Below are 23,476 nucleotides of genomic sequence, written 5' to 3'. Positions count from 1 at the left end.
CCTTTTGAAATTCAGCTGTCAGTGCAATGTACAGAGGGCAATGGATTACAGTGTGTAATATACAATAAAACAGACAGAGGAGCACTAGAGTATGTAACAAACCATGGCATGCAGTAGTGCACAGTTCAGAGCTTGTAGCATACAGCACAATAAGGAAAGTGGTGGGTCTAAGCAGGGCTGCTGCTTAGACCAACCTGACATTTTTAGTACTGTATCTGCCCCCCCTCCCCCTGAAAAAAATGACTGCTGTGCAATATGTAGTCTCTGAATTCTTGTAGTAAAACACCTGACTAAACTCTTTTTCGCTAGTACCTTTTGGCCAATTCTCCCTCATTAAAAATTATCTGCTGCTGGTCAATTTTACATAGCTGTATAATTTGGGAAATTCTTATTGAGCATTTGATAACCAATGGCCAGGTTTTGCATCAGGGAGAATAGGGACAGCCACAACGACCTAGTAAATCTATACTGCACGAGGGTGCGTTTCCCTATGCACCATCTGGCCAATTGATGAATCTAAAATATATAACCTTTATTCAAATATTTAAAAAATGTATGCTCAGCTGTAACACTGTTCAACAAATTTTTATTTTTTGCCAGTTTTGGAAACAAAAGGATCCATTTCTTAATGAATTTCACATTCTGAGTTCAAATATAACAATGAAATTTGTCAATTGGCTCTAGTTTTTCTGTAAACGGAAAGTTTTCTACTATAGGCGTAATGACTACATAATGCACAATAATTATATAGATAGATGTCTTTCCACAAATATAAAGCAAGTTATATTGACTACATAACAAAGCCTAAATGGCATAATATATTGCATAGGATTACCAAGAAAAATTATAGCCATAAGCTAAGTTGAATCATTTTAATACTTAGGATTCTCACTAGTTTTGTCTTCAGTTTGTGTCGGTTTTGCTTCTCTTGGCTTTTCTCTTGTATTCGAGGAAAGGGCTATCTCTTACAACTGCACGTGACTACACGCTTCAGGTTCTTCCTCACTTGACTCAACCACGAAGGATTCTGGTGCTTTAGGAACTGGTAGCCCCTCTCCATGAGGAACTGGACGTATTGCCGATGGAATATTTGGATAGTGCACAGATAACTTTTTCTTCTTATTTAGCCCTTTTACAATTGGAGGCACCATACAAAAGTAACAATTACTAACATGATCTGTTGGCTCTCTCCAAATCATTGGCACAGCGAAAGGCATAGATGCCTTTTTTCCATTCAACCATTGCTCCAGTGCCGTCCCACAAGAATTGCAGCATATATGTGGTGCCCAGCTCTTGTCCTGGTCTCCTATCTTGCAGCCAAAATACAAGTTGTAGGCTTTCTTAATCATTCCTGTTATCCTCCTTTTTTGTGAGATAAAAGTTATTTCACCGCAGATATAGCAGAAATTATCTGCTTTATTCACACAAGTTCGAGGCATTACTGAGTAGCCTATATAAGCATAAAACGAAATGTAAAGATGCTGTCGAACTCCAATCAGCTACAGATACTGCAGCTTTTATGCAGTGAAGTGATGCAATTAAAGGCTAATATTGCATCATCTCAGTATACATGCAATTTTCTATTGGTCACCAGTATCAATTGCGCAATATGCAGCTGAAGTTGCATCATAATTTTGAATGGCTTACGTCATTAGATGGGTGAATATATCATGGAAACTAGAGCCAATCAACATTTTTTAGGGTCATTTTCGTTTTCAGCACCCCAAAATTATGTAAGATTAGCTAATTTTATGCCCAAAACTTTTTACCTGTTGAACAGTGTATAATTAATGCCTATTGGAGTGGAATGTACTGCACACAATATAACTGGATACCATTGCAATTATTTACCTTACATCTAAATGGTTAATACCACACCAAATCAAATACCATACTGTTTTAGATAAAGTGACGGCATACAAAGAGGCACTATAGTTTGATCATAAGCCTATCAGCTTGAATATATATCATCTGTTAAGGAAATGGAGTTACCCCATGGACAAAACTAATTAGATAGTATAATCTGTCTTGCTACAGATATGTAATATGGGTACACTCGTCCACGGGCTTAAATGTCAGCCTCTCATGGATAAGCCCCATACATCACCATATCCACCAAAAATACATCACTGTCTCAAGGATTGCAAATGATGCACTGTAAAACGCAGTACAGACCTCTCCAAAAAAAATGGGGCAGAGGAGTGAATACCATGTGCATTCAAAAAGAGCTCCCAAAGAAAAAAAGAAACTCTACATGTTTCGCTCCAGAAAACAGAGCTTTGTCAGGAGTATAAAGAATAAAAATAGGTCACACAGTGGCTGGAAGTTGTGCTCAGCTGCACATGGTGGCAAAATGGCACCTATCGTTTGTTTCACCTCTATATATAGAGATGGCCATTAAAATGGCCCCCGCACATGCTCAGTTCCTCAACAGACACAAGCTTGTAGACAAAAAACTGCACATGCTCAGTACCTCAACAGACGCCATCTTGTGGACAAAAAACACAACACCACAGCAGCACATCAGTCCACAACACAATAGGCATTGCTGGTGCTCTCAAACACTCTTAATGCCCCACAACGACCTAGTAGACAATTTCTATCTGCCAGTAAAGCTGACCTAATACCACTTGAAATGTGATAAAAATAAAAAGCATCAATTTCTGATAAAACTACTTGAAAAAGGTTTTTCTTTCGAACTGAATTAGCTCAGATTGGGGTCCTGCTGCTGTATGTGAGTCAAGCTAATTTTAAAAGAAAAATATAAATTCCACATCCAAATATGTGTTGCCAGTGTATACTGTCTCTGAGACTGTCTGTGAAAATTGTTTTATAACACAGTGCAACACCATGCAAGGCATCCACCAAGCATGCTGTTTGAAGGATTTGTGTATTTTCAATGTTGCCTTATGAAAAATACCTTCTCCCTGCCTTTTCCCATGCCGTTGTGCATGTCCCCATCAGCTTCCCATGCCTTTTTCTATACATTAGATTGCCTATTAGCCCTAAAAAATGGCCATTCATTTAAATAGGATTCGCCATTAAATTCAAGTTTGCCAAATATCAGTGTCATCCCTAGGCGGGTGCGAGGGGTGCGCGCCCTACTAGGTGACACCTAATGCACGGGGTGCCACCGGACCCCCTCCACGGCCTCCATGAAAAGGAACGTTTTAAAGCAAGCCGACGATCCCTGCAAGATGGATTGGATCTGCGGATTGAGCATAATGGATCGGAGTCCGATCCATTATGCTCCCCAATCCTTAGATCCGAGCTTGCAACCAGGGGTGGACTGACCATTTGGAAACTTGGGCACTGCCCTAGGGCCCGGGGTCAGTAGGGGGCCCCATGAGATGCCCCTGGTACCTTTTTCATAGGCTTTTTTGAGTTTGGGCAAGGACACAGGGGCCCCATGATCCCCTATTGCCCGGGGGCCCAATGAGTTGTCAGTCCGCCCCTGCTTGCAACTATACGGGGTAACTGATCTAGGTAAGGCTGTGCTAGATCTGGGACTTGTCTGTAAATAGGAAATGCAGCCGCGATAGCAGGAAACTCCTCCATCTGATATCACTTCTCGAGCATGTGTAGATCGGACCGGTGTTGAAAGATCAGTTAACGTATAGGTTGCAAGCCAACGATCCCTGCAACATGGATCGGATCTGTGGATTGGGGAGCATAATGGATCGGACTCGGATCCATTATGCTCAATCCGCAGATCCAATCCATCCTGGGGGAATTGTCGGAGGGGTGACACCAAGTGTTACTGCACCTGGTGACACCAACCCTAGGGACACCCTGCCACATATAGTATTTGCGGAACCCTTGGTGAATTGAACCTAGGCAGATTTGCCCATTCCTAATGATCAGGGATATAACATCAAAGTCCTTTGCAAACAGCAAACATATCTGACAGAACAGACTCTGGGATTTGTCACTGTATGTGACATGACTTGGAGCTTTACCAATAAGACATCCAGCGGACTATAAAATACCATTTTCTACAAAATAATAAAGGGAGCATTTTATTGGCTGAAACAGGACATCCAGCTTATCAGATTGGCAGCAAGCAATTCCATCAATCAATGAAACAACTTGAGTTCTGTATGGACTATGTCCTGTCTGTAGGAACTCAGGCCTCTTCACTTGTGTATGTTACCCCGGGACCTCATAAAAAGGGGCAGGGAGCTTTCCAAAAGGATTCCAATCTATGTGTCTTGAGATTGGAACATTTATGCAATGCAAATGTACATAGGAAAGTTTACCAGGATGGTGCCAACTAAAGGAGGATTTGGGATACATGCATAAACAGGCACAATGGAATACTTTCATTTTACTGCACACTTTAAAACAGTATACCAGTAACAGTATTAAGTCCAGCTATGGTTAGAGACACCGTAAGGGCTTGTTCACACAGGGTGGCCAGGGATGGTAAAAGCAGGTGGTTGAGCCGCAGTTGTAGCTGGGGGTTTCCCACAACTACACAACTAAACAAAGCAATGCAACTACTCAGGGCTGTACCTATGCTGTGGCCTCAATGCCCTGCTTTGTGACTGCAGCAAAAGTTAAATAGTATGTTGCATACAGTAGGTGGTACCACCGTTGAACATAGCACATTCAAGTGAATGCATGGCTTGGCATTTTGAGGGTTAAAGCAGGCCATGAGGAGTCAACATATTGCCTCCTGACTGCACGTCAAGTGCCCTCTGAAAAACGATCCATTGCGGTATAGCCACGCATGTGAACGAGCCCTTACTGAGCCCTACTTCCAGTCATCTTTACTTTAAAGAGGTATGTTTACAAAGCTAAGCCAGGGAACTCAGGAACATGTCCTTGTGACTTGAGGTAGCAACCCTAAGGAGGGTTATCAAGCTGCCCTAAGTATGGTTGGGGGCCAAAGTAAGGTGAGAGCTGTACCATTCGGGAAGCTGAAGCTGATGCTTTAAAACTGTTGGAAGGAAACAGTCCTTTTTCTAAGGATAAAACAAAATAGTCTTTAAAGTCCAACTCCTGCTGGATGTTTTAAAGAAAAATGTAGCTTTGACTTCAATGTTTACCTTCAGTCCAAACATGTCCTCTTCAGGACATCTTCTTTGCCATCCTCAGCTTTTTGGGATGAATTTTGCCCAGTGTCATCAACTAAGCAGACTGAACGTAGGACCCCATGTCTCCACCCCCTGCGCATGCCAACCAGTAGTCACAGTGTATTGATGCAAGAAGAGGCGCTGATGTCATCATGTTAGTGCTACTATTTGCATCATTTAGGACTGGCCACCACCTGGAGAAGACCAAGGAGGAAGAGGAACCAGCATGTCACAGCGCCAGCCAGAAGACACCAGAAAAAGGTAAGTAACAAATGAAGAAAAAACATACCATATTGCTAGCAGGGGCTTCAAAAAGGGGTGAACACCAGGCTGGGCTTCAAACTAAACTTTAGAGGTTTACAAGAATACATTCCTGAAATGTCATTGCAGTTCTTGACTTCAAATACATCCATGCTTAGCCTGAAGAAGGTACTATGGGAAAATATTGTCATCAGTCTTCTGCAAGCAAGAGGAAGCATTTCATCCTCCTCCTCCAGTGATCACTCAATTGAACTTTAACTTTCTGTCAGCACTCAAAGGGCAAACTGCAACAAAGCAATTTTTTTCGGAAAACAGGGAAGGGTTGCATCCTCTGTCAGGTTAATAGTACCTTTTGTATTTCCCTGCCACAACTGCTCCCGTTATTTTGTTATCCTGCTGTCACAGCAATAGGGACCCCAACACAGTCACAGATAGCAGGACAACTTGACAGAAGTGTTTAATCTTCCAAGGTCTATTCAAAACCAAGATGAAAAGTTTTGGCCAGAGCTGAGTTTTAGTTATTTGAACCAGAACTTCTGCTGTTTCAAGAAATGGGTTGAGTTTCATCCCGAACCATGGTTTCACACCATATGTAATGTTCTTGTGTAGTACTGGTAATAGTTCTGAGTGTTCATTACCTATTGTAAATTGGTTGGGATGCACTGAAGGGTGAGACATCCATGGTCAAACAGTCTGTTAGGCAGTTTCCCCTTTGAAGTCCACGTGTCTGTTTCAGGGTCATAACAGTCAAAGGAGTCAGAGTCCTCAATGGTGTTGTCCACGGTCAGGCTCCGGCCTCCCGTCACATAGATTTTATTTTGCAGAACAGTCGCTCCATGGTGCATCCTTCTGTCCTTCATGTCTGCGCATTTCACAAATGTATTCTTTGTCATGTTGTAGGCAATTATCCTCCTTGTGTAACCTGCAACAAACAGCCAGGATTTAGGTTTAACAGAATAGAATTCTGAAGAAAGCATGTTCCTAAATTGATATTAACCCGCTTATTTAAATTTTAGAAGAGGAGGTCCAGGCTCATCTATTATGTATAGCCTCTTTCCTTTAAAATGTCACTTTACTCTTCCTCCTGAGGGTTTCAAAGCTGCTGTCCCTACCTCCCTGTTTGTGGTGTCTACTTTAGTTAGCTGGGCACTATGGAGACACCCATGCATGTACACACCTGCCTGGGACCTGACCCAAACCTGTGCATCCATAGTAAGCCATAATCCTTCTCCATTCTCCACCCTCCTCCCAGCAATTTGCCTGGTGGTAGCAGGCGTTTTGTCTCCGTTGTCCTCAGTGTCTCCTGTAGAACACTCTATTTACTGTCTTGAGTGCTGTCAGGAGACATTAGTCTTCAACAAGCCTTAAAGTGGAACTTCACCCAAAAGGGGAAAATCTGCTTCTTCGCATCCTCCCCCCACCACATTTGGCATTTTTTTTGGGGGGGTACATAGTTCTGGTTAGATCACCGTGGCGATCTGTGAGGAAGTTTGGCCCCCTCCTCTTTCCTCCATGCAGCCTTCTGGGGCACATCACAAGTCCCTGAAGAGTGTGGGACCATTCACAAAGCCCTGCTCAGCTTGCACATGAGCAGTAGGAAACCGGCTGTGAAGGCTTCACTTCTGGTTTCCCATACCTAAAATGCTGATGACCAGGGGTGGACTGACAACTCATGGGGCCCCTGGGCAATAGGGGATCATGGGGCCCCTGTGTCCTTGCCCAAACTCAAAAAAGCCTATGAAAAAGGTACCAAGGGCATCTCATGGGGCCCCCTACTGACCCCGGGCCCTCGGGCAGTGCCCGAGTTTCCAAATGGTCAGTCCGCCCCTGCTGATGACTGCACCTGAAACCAACTGAAGAATCAGCTAAGGTGGATCCCCGGACAGGTAAGTGTCCTTATATTAAAAGTCAGCAGCTACAGTATTTGTGGCTACTGACTTTAAACTTTTTCAGATGAGACTGGAGCTCCTCTTTAACACAGATGCCCTAGTGCAGCGTTTTTCAACCACTGTGCCGCGGCACACTAGTGTGCCGTGAGATATTGTCTGGTGTGCCGTGGGAAAAATTGCAATTTCATCCGTAACATGTGGCCTCGGCTCACAAATAGACCAATCATTAGAACAGCAATGGGCAAACTACGGCCCGCGGGCCGTATACGGCCCGGTGGACCTTTTAATCCGGCCCGCGGAGCGTGATACTGTCAGGATGATCTGTCCCCCTCGACGTATCTGCGCATGTGCCGGAGATCGCCGATGGGCTGCTAATGCCTGAAACTGGCACATGCGCAGATACGTCGAGGGGGACAGATCCTCATAGGAGACAGATTTTCATGCTACACCGGAACGGCGAGAGGAACGCGCGGAGCAAAGGTAAGTGAATTGACACAGGGGGGGCTTGGGGACTTAATATGGGGGATGAATTAATATGGGGGATGAATTACTATGGGGGATGAATTACTATATGGGGGATGAATTACTATAGGGGGGATGAATTACTATATGGGGGATGAATTACTATAGGAGGGATGAATTACTATATGGGGGATGAATTACTATAGGGGGGATGAATTACTATATGGGGGATGAATTACTATGGGGGATGAATTACTATAGGGGGGATGAATTACTATGGGGGATGAATTACTATATGGGGGATGAATTACTATGGGGGATGAATTACTATATGGGGGATTAATTACTATAGGGGGGATGAATTACTATGGGGGATGAATTACTATATGGGGGATGAATTACTATATGGGGGATGAATTACTATAGGGGGGATGAATTACTATATGGGGGATGAATTACTATATGGGGGATGAATTACTATAGGGGGGATGAATTACTATATGGGGGATGAATTACTATAGGGGGGATGAATTACTATGGGGGATGAATTACTATATGGGGGATGAATTACTATGGGGGATGAATTACTATGGGGGATGAATTACTATATGGGGGATTAATTACCATAGGGGGAATGAATTACTATGGGGGATGAATTACTATATGGGGGATGAATTACTATAGGGGGGATGAATTACTATAGGGGGGATGAATTACTATATGGGGGGTGAATTACTATGGGGGATGAATTACTATGGGGGATGAATTACTATGGGGGATTAATTACTATGGGGGATGAATTACTATATGGGGGATTAATTACTATGGGGGATGAATTACTATATGGGGGATGAATTACTATATGGGGGATGAATTACTATGGGGGATGAATTACTATATGGGGGATTAATTACTATGGGGGATGAATTACTATGGGGGATGAATTACTATATGGGGGATGAATTACTATGGGGGATGAATTACTATGGGGGATGAATTACTATATGGGGGATGAATTACTATGGGGGATGAATTACTATATGGGGGATTAATTACTATGCTTACTATGGGGGAATATTACTATACTTACTATGGATGACACATACACATCATTCATCTACTCTTGGTCCGGCCCCCGGGTCCAATTATAAAATACTTTATTATTTCATAATAAAGTAATTATAAAATAATTTCTTTGTGTTTGATTCCTATTCAAGAGAATTACTTTATATATAGTCAATATAGGCACAGAGGTAAATTTTTTTAACATTTTCTAATGGTGGTGTGCCTCGTGATTTTTTTCATGAAAAAAGTGTGCCTTTGCACAAAAAAGGTTGAAAAACACTGCCCTAGTGCATTCTGTTGTGATTTTATTAATATCAACTGCTCCTCCTCCCCCCTCCTTCCCGAAACACATTGTCTGTGTTTGATGCTCTTAACAATAAATGTTTCAAAAAGTCCTTCAAGTGAGATGAACATCTGAAGCGGTTGCTTTCCAGTACACATCCTGTAGAACAAGGAGGTTTGGAGAACGGCACTAATGAATCCTGGAGCTGGGAGCAGCGGCGGTGACAAGGAGAGCACGTTTTAGGGGATAAGGGTAGCACATGTATTAAAGTAGAACTATAGACAAACATTTTTTTCCATTTTGGATAGAGTAAGGGAGGGTTATAACCCCTGTTAGATTTTTTTTTCCGCCATTGTGTCCCATTGGGGAGATTACCCTCCACTTCCTGTCCTATAGCCAAACAGGATGTGAGAGGAAATCCCTGCAAATTAAGGAAATTCCTTGGGGACCCCAGGTCACCAGAACTACTGTCATCAGTGGAAGATTTCCCCTCTATTATTTTTCTGGGGAAAACCCAGAATTTGGGATGTTCTTTTACTTTAATTTTCGATAATCATGGTAAATAGAGGGGTTGAATCTCCTTAATTGGGACACAGACAGCAATAAAAGCTGACAGATGTTCTAATCTCTTTCCACGCTATCCAAAGCACACTTTAGCATCAATAATGGTAAGCCTTTAGTACTACTTTTCGGTGAATATGTATTGTCTATTTTCTTATTAGCAATAGAACAGAATACATTACTCTATGATAAATGAGAATCCCCTGTCAATGGACATTTGTTCACTTCAAGTGGGTTTTGCATTTACATACAAGGTCTTTGGGAGTGCTAATCCTGCTCGAAGCAGATCAAAAGAAGGTCAACTGCAAGTCATATGCATCCATCAATGAATATTGAATGATCTCAGAAGCGTCTCAAATTGATGTCAAACTGATGTCATCAATACAAGCCCAAAAGCTCATTGACACAGGCCCTTGCTCTAGTGCAATCTTCATTTTTTAAATACCATGTATTTACTTTGGTGTGCTAACTGGGTACGCACTTGTTTCCATAAAAAGTACCTGTGGCCTGCCCAATGATATCACATAGGAGGTTAGTTAGGCAACTTGTGATAGCAATAATTTGATGAAAAAAAGCATTAAAAATGTGAATTATAATAGGATATCTAAAAATAACGAAATAACAAAAACATTTTTTTGAAGCAACCCTGTTGTTTTGCACACACGTACAAATGCAAACATGTGCACGGGCATGAGTGTGTACATAAAGAGCTATTCCGCCACATGTTTGGTATCGCTGTGAACGTGAGTGGGAGCAAAAAATTGATAACCTGCAAAGGCTTTTAAAGCATCGCCTGTGGGTAATTTGGAGTACCTTGTTTTCACACCATTTTATGGGTGTATGCAATTTTTACTGTCATAAGTAATGTTGAGTTACAAACAAATATTAAAGAAATAATAAAATGCAGAATTACAGTGGGTAAGGAAATCAACTCCTCAATGAAATTGAGTAATGGTCAACCTAATCAATGTATAACTAGTTACAATGTTATATCAGAACATGGGGGTAACATGAGGGATTACCATAGAAAAATGAAGGCTTGGCATGTTTGGTATCTATTTAGACACAACCCAATCTTTTCTATCGATTTGCTAAACAGTTGTGCAAATGTCATGAAGCAAAAAAAGAAAATTGTTGTGACTGTCAGCTTTTTATTCTACAGGGTGTCTACTTTTAGAAAAAATATAACTGTTTGGGGGTTTAAGTAATTTTCTAGCAGACAAATGTAGAATTTTACATAAGTGTGAAAGATGATCGCAACTGACCCATTAACAGTCTCAGTACTGCCTAATCTAGAGGTGGGCAACTGGGGGAGGCCATATATCTTTAATGGTTACCATCCACATTTCCCAGCAGCACTACAGTTCAAGCCTCAGTAATGTAGGTATTCCCATTAGTGAATACAGTAATTGCATTTGGACATACTGAACCCGTGAACTTACCTCCAATTATTAGAATTTTATCCCCAATTACCACTGCTGGAGCACAGACGTTCTTCACAACCCTGGTCTCCATCCTGAACCATGTGTTCCTGGCAATGTGGTAAACCTATTGGGTATAATTTAAGCCAATTTAATTAAGCCATTTTCTTATTTTTTTGTTACAGCAAATTAACATGTTACATATATATGTTATGCTTCTTATTTGTCCCATTTTTGTATTTATTTAGTTTTAGGTTAGAGCTGGACTAAAACTGCTAAATACACATATAAAATACACTCACTGGCCACTTTATTAGGTACACCTGTTCAATTGCTTGGTAACACAAATTGCTAATCAGCCAATTACATGGCAGCAACTCAATGCATTTAAGCATGTAGACGTGGTGAAGACAACTTGCTGAAATTCAGAATGGGGAAGAAAGGGGATTTAAGTGATTTTGAACGTGGCATGGTTGTTGGTTTCTGGTCTGAGTATTTAAAAATCTGAGATTTTCACACACAACCATCTCTAGGGTTTACAGAGAATGGTCTGAAAAAAAGAGAAAATTTCCAATGAGAGGCAGTTGTGTGGACGAAACACAAAAACAGCGCAAAATCTAAAATTAAAATAACACAAATAGATAAACACTAAATTTATAATAAGTGTCCGTGAAAAAAAAAAATATATATATAAGTCCTTATTCCCATAAAAACCAATAAAAAATCAATCAAAAATCTTCCAAATGTGCTTCCACCTATCCACCACGTGAGAAATAATGTTGACCGCACTCACCAGATGGAGGTGAGTAGTGAGCCTTATAGGATATAAGGGATCCTATAACCCCTCCAAAGGAACTCAAATCTCCTTCTTCACCCTGCTATGGTATAGCCCTCGTCTCCACTCTATTTCTCCATGGATTCCTCAATGGTGTGCAGAGAAAAAAACTACATAATACTGCCACTCCATATAAAATATAAAGATAGAATAAGGCCACTTACTTGTTTAAATAAAATTAAAAGCCTTGTTTAATAGCCTCAATGGCTTCAAGATAACAAATTTTCGGAATGTAGATATAGGGATCTCACGCTTCTATAGTCACTGCAGAGGATGAACAGCCTTCCACCTCCAAGATGGCCGCTTGAACCGCATAAGCCGGCGTGCGTTCCAAACACCGGAAGTGACGTTAACCAGAATGACGGCGGACCGGAAGTGCGTCAACGCGTTTTGCCCCACCCACAGGGCGTTCTCAAGACGAAAATGCCTTGTTGAAGTCAGAGGAGAATGGACAGACTGGTTGCTGTGACATTCAGATGGTAGGGTCAGAATTTGGTGTAAACAACATGAAAGCATGGATCCATCCTGCCTTGTGTCAACGGTTCAGGCTGGAGGTGGTGTAATGGTGTGGGGGAGATTTTCTTGGGACTAGCAAGGTGGACCTAATAAAGTGGCTAGTGAGTGTATACTGTATATGAGAGCTGTTTTACCTACCAATAGATTTGTAATCTTGTTCATCTAGTTCTGAGATTGAGGGTGCCATACATTGTCCAGGGCCTCAACAAACACTTTCCCAGGACCCGCAGCTTGTGTATACAGCCGTTAAAAGATGTGGCTGTACTCAGTTATTCAGCAGGAGTTGCAAAATGCACCTGCACACACATAGGTGTACATGTATGTGCTTCATGCAACCCCTAAAGCATTTAATTGCTGTCTATGGATGGCTGTATGCAGCAGCTGCATGTCCCGATCACTAGACCAGTCATTGCTGCTCTCTCTCCTTCTGCAGGATAACTGGTCTTGTCTCCACCCCCTCCTGTAGTTTTCTGCAGGCAGCCTGTAGTGTGTGCGGCTTGCTAGGTCCCTCTAACAGCTCTGGCTTTATACAGCACGGTGATGATGTCACTGCTACTTTTACAAGGTGATATTTGGGATTACAAAGACATTCAGTGCACACAAAGTGGATTTATATCTTTTGTGGCTATTAAGGAATATATTTAACCATTTTATTGGTGCAGCCGAACACCTGTACAATCGCTCTGTGTGACCCCTGGAACTGTGCACTGCCCTGTGCGACCCATCCCTGCCATACTTCCCGGGCTTCGTTGTCACGCCTGAACCAGCCAAGTCGTCCCCGGCGCCAAAGAAGAGCTCCAAGAAAGCCGTGATCAAGAGCCAGAAAAACGACGAGAAGATGAAAAAGAAGAGCAGGAAGGAGAGTTATGTCATCTATGTGTACAAGGGGCTCAAGTGTGCCCACCCCGACACAGGCATCTTGTCCAAGGCCATAAGCATCATGAACTCCTTCGTCAATGACTTCTTCAAGGGCCTGCAAAGCTTCTCATCTGGCTTATTACAACAAGCGCTCCACCATCACCTCCTGGGAGATCCAGACCACTGTCTCCAAGGGCACCAAGGCCTTCACCAAGTACACCAGTAACAAGTAAATACCGACTCTCTGGAATCATTCCAGTAAGACTTTCCGGGCTCCACTATCCCACCTATGGCCCCAAGACCTGCATGGCAGGTGGTGCTGGGTGGAAGGAAGGGAGACTGATCTCTCCTAGCAGCAAATAACATGGAAGCAACATGTAAAATGTCATGTGTAGTTTCTATTGTTACTTTCCCCTGGCCACAGTGACTAAGGAAAAGCTAGCTACCAAAATAATTCTATGTGGGGAGGGATTTTTTTAGGCACAGACAAAAATGGACTTATATAAATTACCACAAAATTTATATATAGAAAATCATCAAATTTTATATTACAACAATTCAAAAAAGCACATTAAAAAACATTAAAGGTTGACAAAAAGTGCTTAATCCTCATATAAGATGGATTTGTATCTCCACACTCTATATTCCACAGTACATCATGAATATCAACAGATCTTTTCAATAAACTGTTCCTCAGGGGTAGACTGGATATGTGAAATATACAAGCTTCCAAGCTTCTAGGTTATACCCAATTTACTGTAAATCTGTAAAACTATCAGACATTTACATAGCTTTCCATATCATATGATATAGGATAACTGTGTAAATGTGTGATAGTTTTTTAGTAAATTAGGTATAACCTAGAAGGTTGTATATTTCCGATATCCACTCTAAACCCTGAGGAAGAGTTCATTGAAACACATTGGGCCAACCACAAGATTATGAGTCTATCTCATATATTAGTTTCACCTTTTAAGTTGCATTACTGAAATAAATTAACTTTTGCACAATATTCTAATTTTTTGCGTTTCACCTGTATATGTGCTAGGACTAAATCTCCATCAATCATCCATGAAATCTCCATCAAGCAACATCTTATATCACTTTTCCATAGTGTCTTGGCAATACGAAGACATGGAGAGGAGGGAGAGAGTGAGCTGTCATTTGCCACTGTATATACACCCACGTGTGACTCCATAGTCACATGGGCTGCACAGATAAGAAACTCGAGCAAATGAACATCTTAGAAGGGAACTAAAACTGGAGCATGCTCAGTAGATGTCAGCAGCTGGTCTACACAATCTTAGGCTGCAGCGTGGACTCAGACAAGGAAGGTGGGACAATGAACAGCAGGATCCACCAGGATTTTTGCAGTCTACAGAAAACAAATGCTCTAGTGGATGAGTGAGCATGAACATACGTTTTTTAAGTGTTTTTATGAATTGTAAAATAAAGATTTGATGATTTTATACATATACATTTTGTGGTATGGACATTACTCCATTACTCCATTTATGTCTGCACCTAAAGGATCCCTCCACACATCAAATTATTTTGTTAGTTATGCCTCTTAGGATATTGGCGCATTCTTCCTCATTAATTGGATTTCAATGCTCTAGGAAAAAAGCTAAGAGAGCACTATCTGCATTTCATTAGTTTCAATGGAGGGCAGGTGAGATATCAGGGGTCTAAAATACCCCTGATATCTCATTAAAGAGAACTATCACAAAGAGCTTATGTCACATAAGGGACTTTTGTCCCCTGTGTGATGTGAAGTTTTAGTGAAAAAAAGAAAAAAGCATAAAAAAATAAAAAACACCCAAGCACTTGGAACCCCTGCCCCCCGCCCAAATTTGTGATCCCTCCCCACTCCTAAGTGTGTGCACATATGAGCGTAAACACACCCATTTGGGGCACCTACATAGGAAACGTATCTTCTGCTACACGTTAGATAGCAATATGTATAATATGTTACAATAATTCTAGGGCCATTATCCATGGTTAAAGTGTTGCTAAACCCCGGACCCTGCACTTACTCCATCTACTCCATCTGGTCTTCCACAGTACACAGAACATGGAAATGCAATTATTTTAGTAAATATAAATGCCTTTTCTCATCAGCAGTATATAGCAGTCTTGTGACTTCTATCAGTGTCCAGCTGAGCACTGCCTAAACCTTGTAGGAGGAGTTTTCATTCTGCTCTGACTGTCCTATGAGGCTGCAAAACTCCTGTCCCTCTGTCTGGACAGTGCTGATTGGCCGTGTGCTAATCACATGCCCCCCACCACCAGGAAAAAAAAACCTCTCTAGCCATACACACTAAACTGAGCATGTGCAGAGCAACTCATAGAGCTCTGTACTATCAGCAGATGGTTTGGGGACAGTAGAATAAGGGGAGGATCAGAGAAGACAGGATCAAGCAGCCTTTTTACACAATGTTGAGGATTAACCCCTTAGGTTCCACAGTGAGTATAACAAGCATGCCTTACTGCATATACAGACTGATTTTACTGTTGTGGGTTTAGTAACACTTTAATTCTAAACTCATGACCTTTAGGAGCTTTTTAAATTAAAGCGCTGAGCAAACTGTTGGCTCTATATAAATCCTGTATAATAATAATAAATGTCATCTCTGGAAAATATAGGGCACTGAAATTCTTCATAATTTGTCAGGTGTATGCACTTTTAAAGCGTATTTATTTATGTAGCGCAACCTCATATTTTATACTTTACCAAAAATTGGGTGATATATTGCATTTATTCACCCTAAAATTAACTTTTGTGCATTTTTCACTGAAAACTTGAGGGGTGTCTACTTTCAGAAAATATATAATGTTTGGGGGTTTTAACTAATCTAGCCTAGAATGATTTTTTAAAATGTTCAAAAACGTTTACAAAACAGTTCTTGCAGCTTACAAATTAAAGGAAAGTGTTTCTGCCCGGAGTTCAGCTTTAAAGTAACTTTTTTGTGCCTGGAGTAGAAACAGAAAAGCAGAACTGCACTTATCTACTCTCTGAACATTTCACCGTTTTCCATTGTCAGATACAGTGTGTTCATTGCCAGTGTCTCATCTGTTTAATCAGACGTTTCAGTGTACGTGTGTAGGATGTACAGTGGAATGCAGGTAGCTGGATGGACAATCAGATCTTGCCTCAACAGGAGAACAATTGTAACTCACTTCCAAGAATTTTAATTAGATATTTTTTTTCCAAGTGAATGTGTGAAGCAATGCATGAACTGTACATATTGTTCTAGCACTGGAGTGCTGAAGGCAAAACACCCACACAAAGCAGTAATATGGGGGCAAAATTATAGTATATCTAAAGCCAAATGTTTTTTATTTTTTGCATTTTAGATAGTGAAGGATACTTAAACCCCACCAGGAACAAGAAGTGAGGAAATCTCTCCAAAGTCAGGAAGATGTCCTCTTAGACCAGGGCTTAAAATTTCAAGTCCTGAGCTACTAGCCAGGCCTTAAGAGTTACTCGCCACCAACAAACACACACAAACAGAGACACCTGTACACACACAGACATGTACATACACACACACATACACACACAGAAACATGTACACACACGCACAGAGACACATGTACACACACACACATACAGACACATGTATACACACACAGGCACGTACAGACACGCATGCACACAGATACATGTACACATGCACAGACACATGTACATACACACAGACACATGTGCATACATACACAGACACATGTACATACATACACAGACACATGTACGTACATACACACATACACAGGCACATGTACGTACATACACACAAGTACATACACAGACACATGTACACACACATGCATGTACATATATGCAGAGACATGTACAGATACACACATGTACATACACACATGTACATACATACACAGACACACACAAACACACACACATGTACACACAAACACACACACACACCCTATAAAAAGTTGCAGTACTTCGTTGTTCACTCACAGAGCCGTGTACTGCACTCTAAGGAAGGGCAGAGAGCACAGCACACACTCCTTGCTTTGCTTTCACTGCACTCAGCTATTCAGCAGTCTGACGGCTCCCAGTGACAATGACAGATCCAGCCTGAGCTCGGAGCCTGCTCAGCAAGACGGCCCTGGGGGACACACTCGCCCCCACCATAATTTCCACTCGCCATTGGCGAGCAGGCGAGTGGAAATTTCAAGGCCTGTCTTAGACAGTTGTCACTGGAACAGATGTCCCCATTGGAACATTTCTTCTTTATTCTCAAATTTTGTTTTTTACCTCAATTTCAAACTAAGTTGTAGGCAAGTGCAGCCACTGCAGGTTGTGCTCGACTGCAGCGGTAATGCAGCTGGAGGTGGAAGTCGAGATAAATTGGTTTTCTCCATGGTTTCCTTGGTCACCTGGAGCAGTGATCTGGTTGGATGTTCTGGACCCAGGTGACCCTGGTGGCCATCTTGAGTCAAGTAGAGTCCCTGCTCCTGGGTTTTGGGGTGCTTTATGTGAGAGGTTAGTGTAGGGACAGTCTTCCTACTGGTGGAGTAGGGAAAGAGTAGGGACTATATCTACCTTTTCGGGAAGCTCCCTATTGCGTTGGACCAGCCAGGCCACATTCTTGAGACAGACGCTATATGCTGCTCGGAACCTGCATCTCGCTAACCGTGCACTGAACTGTTGTAAGTGCCCTGGTCGGTGCCCTGGTCTAAAAGGGGCCACAGGCAGCAATACACATCCTGACATAGGTTTTAATCCTTTCCCAATTAAAAAAATGTCTTGGCTTTAGGCCCTTTGCACACAGAGCTGTCCAACTGTAATGCTTCCCTCACAGCATTTTAGCGCGCCTGGGAGGGACAGGGGCAACATCCGGAATTATACATTACACCATGGTGCTTGGATTAAGCTAACTGATTTGCCTTCATGGCTATAAATGTTTGGGTGTGTTTTTGACACTTAAAGAACTAAGGCTCTTCAATGTATGGTGAAATATCTAGAATGTTGTAGGACAAATTCTGTTGTGCCTAACTACAACTAGCTGTATCATGACCAAGATCAATAAAAATCTTTACAGACATCATCGAGAATCTGTCTGACTGACAGTTACCTGTATAAGGCGAACAGGATTTTGCATGATGTCCTCTCCACCAAAGAGATAGATTCTTTGGTCTTTGGCAGCTACAGCTGGATGAAGAACAGCAACTGGCATGTTAGTCATAGTTTCCCAAGTATTATAAATGCTATCAAACCTTTCCACTGAGTTGAGTATTTCCTGTTTCTCACCAATTCCTCCAATTGAAAAAATATAGTTTTTATATCCAATACTTTGGTGAGAATATCTTGGAGCAATCATAGGTTCTCCTTTCCGCCACTGGTTTAATTTGAGAGAAAGAATATACACACCTGAAGTAACGGTTTTGTCCTTGTTGGCCATAGACAATCCACCAAGCACATAGATACTACCGTGCAGACCTACTGCAGTAGCCTTGTATAGGCGTAGTGGTAGCTTGGCTAGCCTAAGCCACTGGTTGGACTTTTCATTGTACAACAAAACATCTCTGGTGGTCTGTTGGCTGTCTTTCCGACCTCCAACATTTATAAGGAATTCTTGATGAGAAAAGCGACGTGGGACGTGGCACATGGGATTGACATCTGGAGAAATATTTGAGTTTAGAGAAAAAATTACTTTACAGGCAGATTCCAACATGGTTCGGCAAAACAAAGATGACTGAATAAGAGGGTCATTGGCAATGAAATGGAAGAGGAACATTGGATGGACATATTCAATTCTGACTTTTTTAAATAGTTCTTGCAGGTAGCACTTTCTCCCTTGGACATCATGTCTGATCCAAGCCATCAGGGTCTCAAACACTTGTTCCTCTTCCCCATAAAGGTCATCATCTCCGAGGTAGTCCAACAATTCTGACACAGAGAGCTCCTTCAAGTCTTCTGAAAGGGACACTTCTTTAAAACATTGCAAAGCCATTTGTCTAGCTTTCTCTTTAAGGCTCTTGCAACTAAACAATTCAGAAAGACAAATCATGCTTAAACAGTTTTGAGGAGTCATTTGGTCCTGGAGGAATTTTGAGCATGTTCCCATTAATTTATCATACTGGAGCAATGAAGCAGCTTGAATGAGATGGAATACATTATCGACTGTGATAAGGATATCGCCAGTATAAACATATGTGATTATCTGGCGAAATGTGTCTGAATCAATGCCCATTAAAGTCACTTTTTCTTGGATGCTCTCTCTAAAATTGTTGCAGAACATGGCCCTGAAATAGGGGCTACTTGAAGCCATCACATTGCGGTGACATGGAAATTCACAATCATCAGTGCAAATGATAACATCTGTTAATAAACCTCCTTCTCTCAACTTGTTCAGATCTCTGAGTAAGTCACATGAATGATCTTTATCGTGGAAGAGCAGTGAATTACAAGAATCGCCATCCATGCTGAAGCTTTGATTTTATTCCAGTATTAAGAGTAAGAAGAGGGATGCAATGAATGTGATGGTTGCCATAATGGGTGAGATGCTTCAGCCTAGACAAAAAAAACACTCATTTTAATATTTTTTTTCCATTTTAAAAAGAAACATATTTGCTTTTGTAAACATTATTCAATAAATTCGCTCCTCACTAAAATTGATCTCAGAACTTTTCTAACATACAACCTTGAAAAATACCTAGGATTCACCTATCCATCCTCACTTTCCTATCCTAGGTCCTATTACCTATCACTCCAGAGAAAAACAAAACAGAGGGCGCACCAGCCTTGTGCATTACCTTTAAAAGTATGTTTATTAAATTTAAAAGATATTCTACTCACAAAAGTACATGAATATAAGCACGTCATATGATACCGCTCTGTCCAATTTGCACTGCGTTTCTGAATGGTGATAAGAATGATGGACATTCAAAATGCTGAAGCATTTCGAGTACTAGCCTCTTCCTCAGAGCCTACAAATAAGATAGGCTCTGAGGAAGAGGCCAGCCCTCGAAACGCGTCAACCATTTTGGATGTCCATCGTTCTCATCACCATTCAGAAACGCAGTGCGAATTGGACAGAGCGGTATCATATGATGTGCTTATATGTACTTTTGTGAGTAGAATATCTTTTAAATTTAATAAACATACTTTTAAAAGTAATGCACAAGGCCAGTGCACCCTCTGTTTTGTTTTTCTCTATTAGTACTTTTGGACTCCCTGGTTCTTTGAGGGCAGCAAGGCGTGCATATTCCAAGGCATTCGTTGTGTGATCCTTATGACACAGAGTCCATCCCTAAGTGCATGACTATTGCACCAGAGATAGGCTTGTCCACTCCTACTTCCACCATTACCGATCCATACCACTCCCCACCCCTTAACCAATTATACTTTACAAAAAACATGACACCATTTTGGAGTAAAATGGCCAACATGGCCTTTTATTAACAACTCACATTTTAAATACAACAGCCGTTCCTTATAACGGAAACCAAAGAATTGTTGTTGGTCTTCGAAGGCACCCCCAATGATCCGAAATGCACCTGCGGACAACCATATACACTAGGCCTCCAGCCGCAACCAACCAGCTCGGAGACACCACCACCTTCCAGTTAAACCTTGGTTAACTGGGAATGTCCACCGGGCACCCCATACCACCAATGGGTCCCACACCATTGTTTTACCTTCCAAAATGAGAACCGCCTCCAAAGACCAACAACCGCCCGCGAACCAACATAACCCCAATATTTTTATTTTTTTTTGCTTTCCCTGCCCCCCGGGAGGGACCCGATACCCCACAAACAGGGAGGGCGGGAGGGAAGCTCTGATCCTTCCTTACGTCCAGCTCCACTGATGCCCCCTCCACAGAACCCCCCACCCTAAGGTGCCGCAGACCCCACCTACATTCCACCTCTGCCAACCAGATAACCCCACAATCAAAACCCAACCCCCTGGAGCTAACTTTAACCCTTTCCGTTCCCCTTCACCACTCTGGGGCCTAGTCATGTATGCCCTGCGCTATTTTCATTCTTTCTTATCCGCTACGGGCATTTCTGGAGTATTTGGGTTTTCCACTTTCACATCACCTATCACTCCAGCCTGCAAAATCTCTCTACCACTAATTGGAATGATTTCAGGGAAATATATTTTACCCCCAAATTACCAGTTTTAGCAATCTTTTTTAGTTATTTATAGAATATATGTATAGGAAGGAGTTGTATTTAGGATAATTAAAGTGATATTAAAGTCACTTTAAAAAAAACTAAACATGTTATACTTGCCTGCTCTGTGCAGTGGTTTTGCACAGAGCAGCCCTGATCCACCTCTTCTTGGGCCCTCTGCTGGCACTCCTGGCCCTTCCATCCTGCATAGTGCCCCCAGAGAAAGCAGCTTGCTGTGGGGGGCACCAAAGCAGGCTCACTCCTGAGCCACTGTTCTGTATGTTCATTCACACACAGAGTCCTGACTCGGCCCTGTCCCCTTTCTCTCTTCATTGGCTTACTGCCTGTGATTGACAGCATTGGCGGAAGCCAATGGCTGGATCGCGATGGGGCTTATGTAAGTATTGAGAGGGGCTGCTGCACACAAAAGGTTTTCTACCTTCACACATAGAATGCATGAAGGTAAAAATCCTTAAGCCTTTACAACCACTTTAATTATTCTTAGGCGGTTATTCTTGGGGATGAGTTTGTTTTGAGTTTAGTTATCCTGTAAAAAGAGCTCACAGGTACAAATATTCTATGCTGTTTAGAGCTCTTGCTGAAACGAATTATGGTGGCTAGCAAAAGATTAAAATGTCTACAGAACTGGTTTATGCACACTTTCATTGGCTGTAAAACAAGTATCCATTTCCTTTTACTAGGTGATGCACTTCTCCAATTTGCTAAACATTATGACTGCAGTAAAACATTTTGTGAGGCAGTTTATGAAAAGTTTGTTTTAACTCTCAAGTTGTGAAGTTTACATTTCTCCGTCCATCTTCAAGTGTTGACCTGTTTCTTACACTATTTTAAACATTGGGAGAACTTACTTTTTATTTATTGCATAATACTGTTCCATATTTGTGTAAGAGCTGTGGATGAGTTGAGCTTAGGTTTGCCCTGTACATCGATGATTTCTGTAGTGTATAGGAAACCTCACCCTTCTCTTTGACAATGGGGGGCATTATTGGGGGCACATGACTTCCACGAGTCAGCCATATAGGGCAGCAGCCGCGAGGATACTGCATACTGTCCAGCTGAAAGATCTGTCAGCAAAGGCCTGCCCATAGTGCAGGTGAAGCTCCACAGCGCACAAATATGCGCATGCGCAGAGTCCTTGCAAGCCAAGCAGATGTGCAGGTACTTGGGCATAGGCGCGCGCACTTGCGCGCGCGCATGCGAGCGTGCGCCTGTCACTAATGCTGGCGCCAAAAAGGCTATTTAAACTGTCTGCTGTAGTTGTCTCATTGCCGTATGGTCTTTTCCCTGCTCGTGTTTCCTGACTTCCGTGATTGACTCCTGTTACCAAACCAGCTGTTCCTGACTTCTGCTTGATTGCCTCCTGCCCTGACCTCTGGCTTGTCCTTGAATTACTCTTCTGCCTGCTCCTGTCTGATTAAACTTCTGTTACTGAACCTGGCATGTGACTCGACTACTCTTCGTCCTGCCGCTATAAGCCTGATCTGCCTCGCCAATATTGAACCCGGCTCGTCTGACCCTGCATCCTCAGCACGCTGTGCTCCAGTATCCATCCATCCCGCACGGCTACCTCTGCATCCTGCTTCTTGCCTGCAACTCATCAGCCCACCTGCTCTTACCGGACTGATCCCAGGCACTCATACCCCACCGTGCCCCTGCGACCGCTGTCTCACCATCAGCGGTCCTTGAGCCGGAGTTGTACGGGAAGCCTGCCTCTTCACGTCAGGCTCACTATCCAGGTACGTGACATCTCCTTTCAAGTAAAGCTGTATGTGTAAACAGTAAAAGCAAATGGCAACCACCCCTATTCCTTTTAGGAGGGGTGGACTCCCTCCAGGCATACCTTCTCACAATGTATCCATATATTATATATGTGCTGCAACTTTGGAGACTCTAAAATGTATAGAGCAGGGGTGGACTGATCATTTGGAAACTCGGGCACTGCCCGAGGGCCCGGGGTCAGTAGGGGGCCCCATGAGATGCCCCTGGTACCTCTTTCATAGGCTTTTTTGAGTTTGGGCAAGGACACAGGGGCCCCATGATCCCCTATTGCCCGGGGGCCCCATGAGTTGTCAGTCCTCCCC

General features: G+C 42.3%; 1 protein-coding gene and 1 long non-coding RNA gene across 2 annotated transcripts in view; one reads left to right on the top strand and one right to left on the bottom strand.

The window, feature by feature from the left end:
* Positions 1 to 4,006: 4,006 nt before the first annotated feature.
* Positions 4,007 to 23,476, bottom strand: part of KLHL38 (kelch like family member 38) — a 23,434-nt gene continuing 3,964 nt past the window's right edge. Inside the window, exons 2-4 of the mRNA XM_089677528.1 lie at positions 18,332 to 19,770; positions 11,042 to 11,147; positions 4,007 to 6,261 (exon numbers count right to left, since the gene is read on the bottom strand). Coding sequence (XP_089533654.1) covers positions 5,978 to 6,261; positions 11,042 to 11,147; positions 18,332 to 19,681 — 1,740 coding nt within the window. The 5' untranslated portion in view covers positions 19,682 to 19,770 and the 3' untranslated portion in view covers positions 4,007 to 5,977. The remainder of the gene's footprint in view (positions 6,262 to 11,041; positions 11,148 to 18,331; positions 19,771 to 23,476) is intronic.
* The window catches only part of LOC149462047 (uncharacterized), a 27,352-nt gene continuing 26,717 nt past the window's right edge, over positions 22,842 to 23,476 (top strand). The window contains exon 1 of the long non-coding RNA XR_016312727.1: positions 22,842 to 23,131. This is a non-coding gene — a long non-coding RNA (uncharacterized LOC149462047). The remainder of the gene's footprint in view (positions 23,132 to 23,476) is intronic.

Source organism: Staurois parvus, unplaced genomic scaffold (assembly GCF_062004578.1).
Source record: "Staurois parvus isolate SC_StPar_1 unplaced genomic scaffold, SC_StPar_1.0 ptg000187l, whole genome shotgun sequence".
Taxonomy (NCBI): domain Eukaryota; kingdom Metazoa; phylum Chordata; class Amphibia; order Anura; family Ranidae; genus Staurois; species Staurois parvus.
This window is presented reverse-complemented; position numbering and strand designations above follow the sequence as displayed.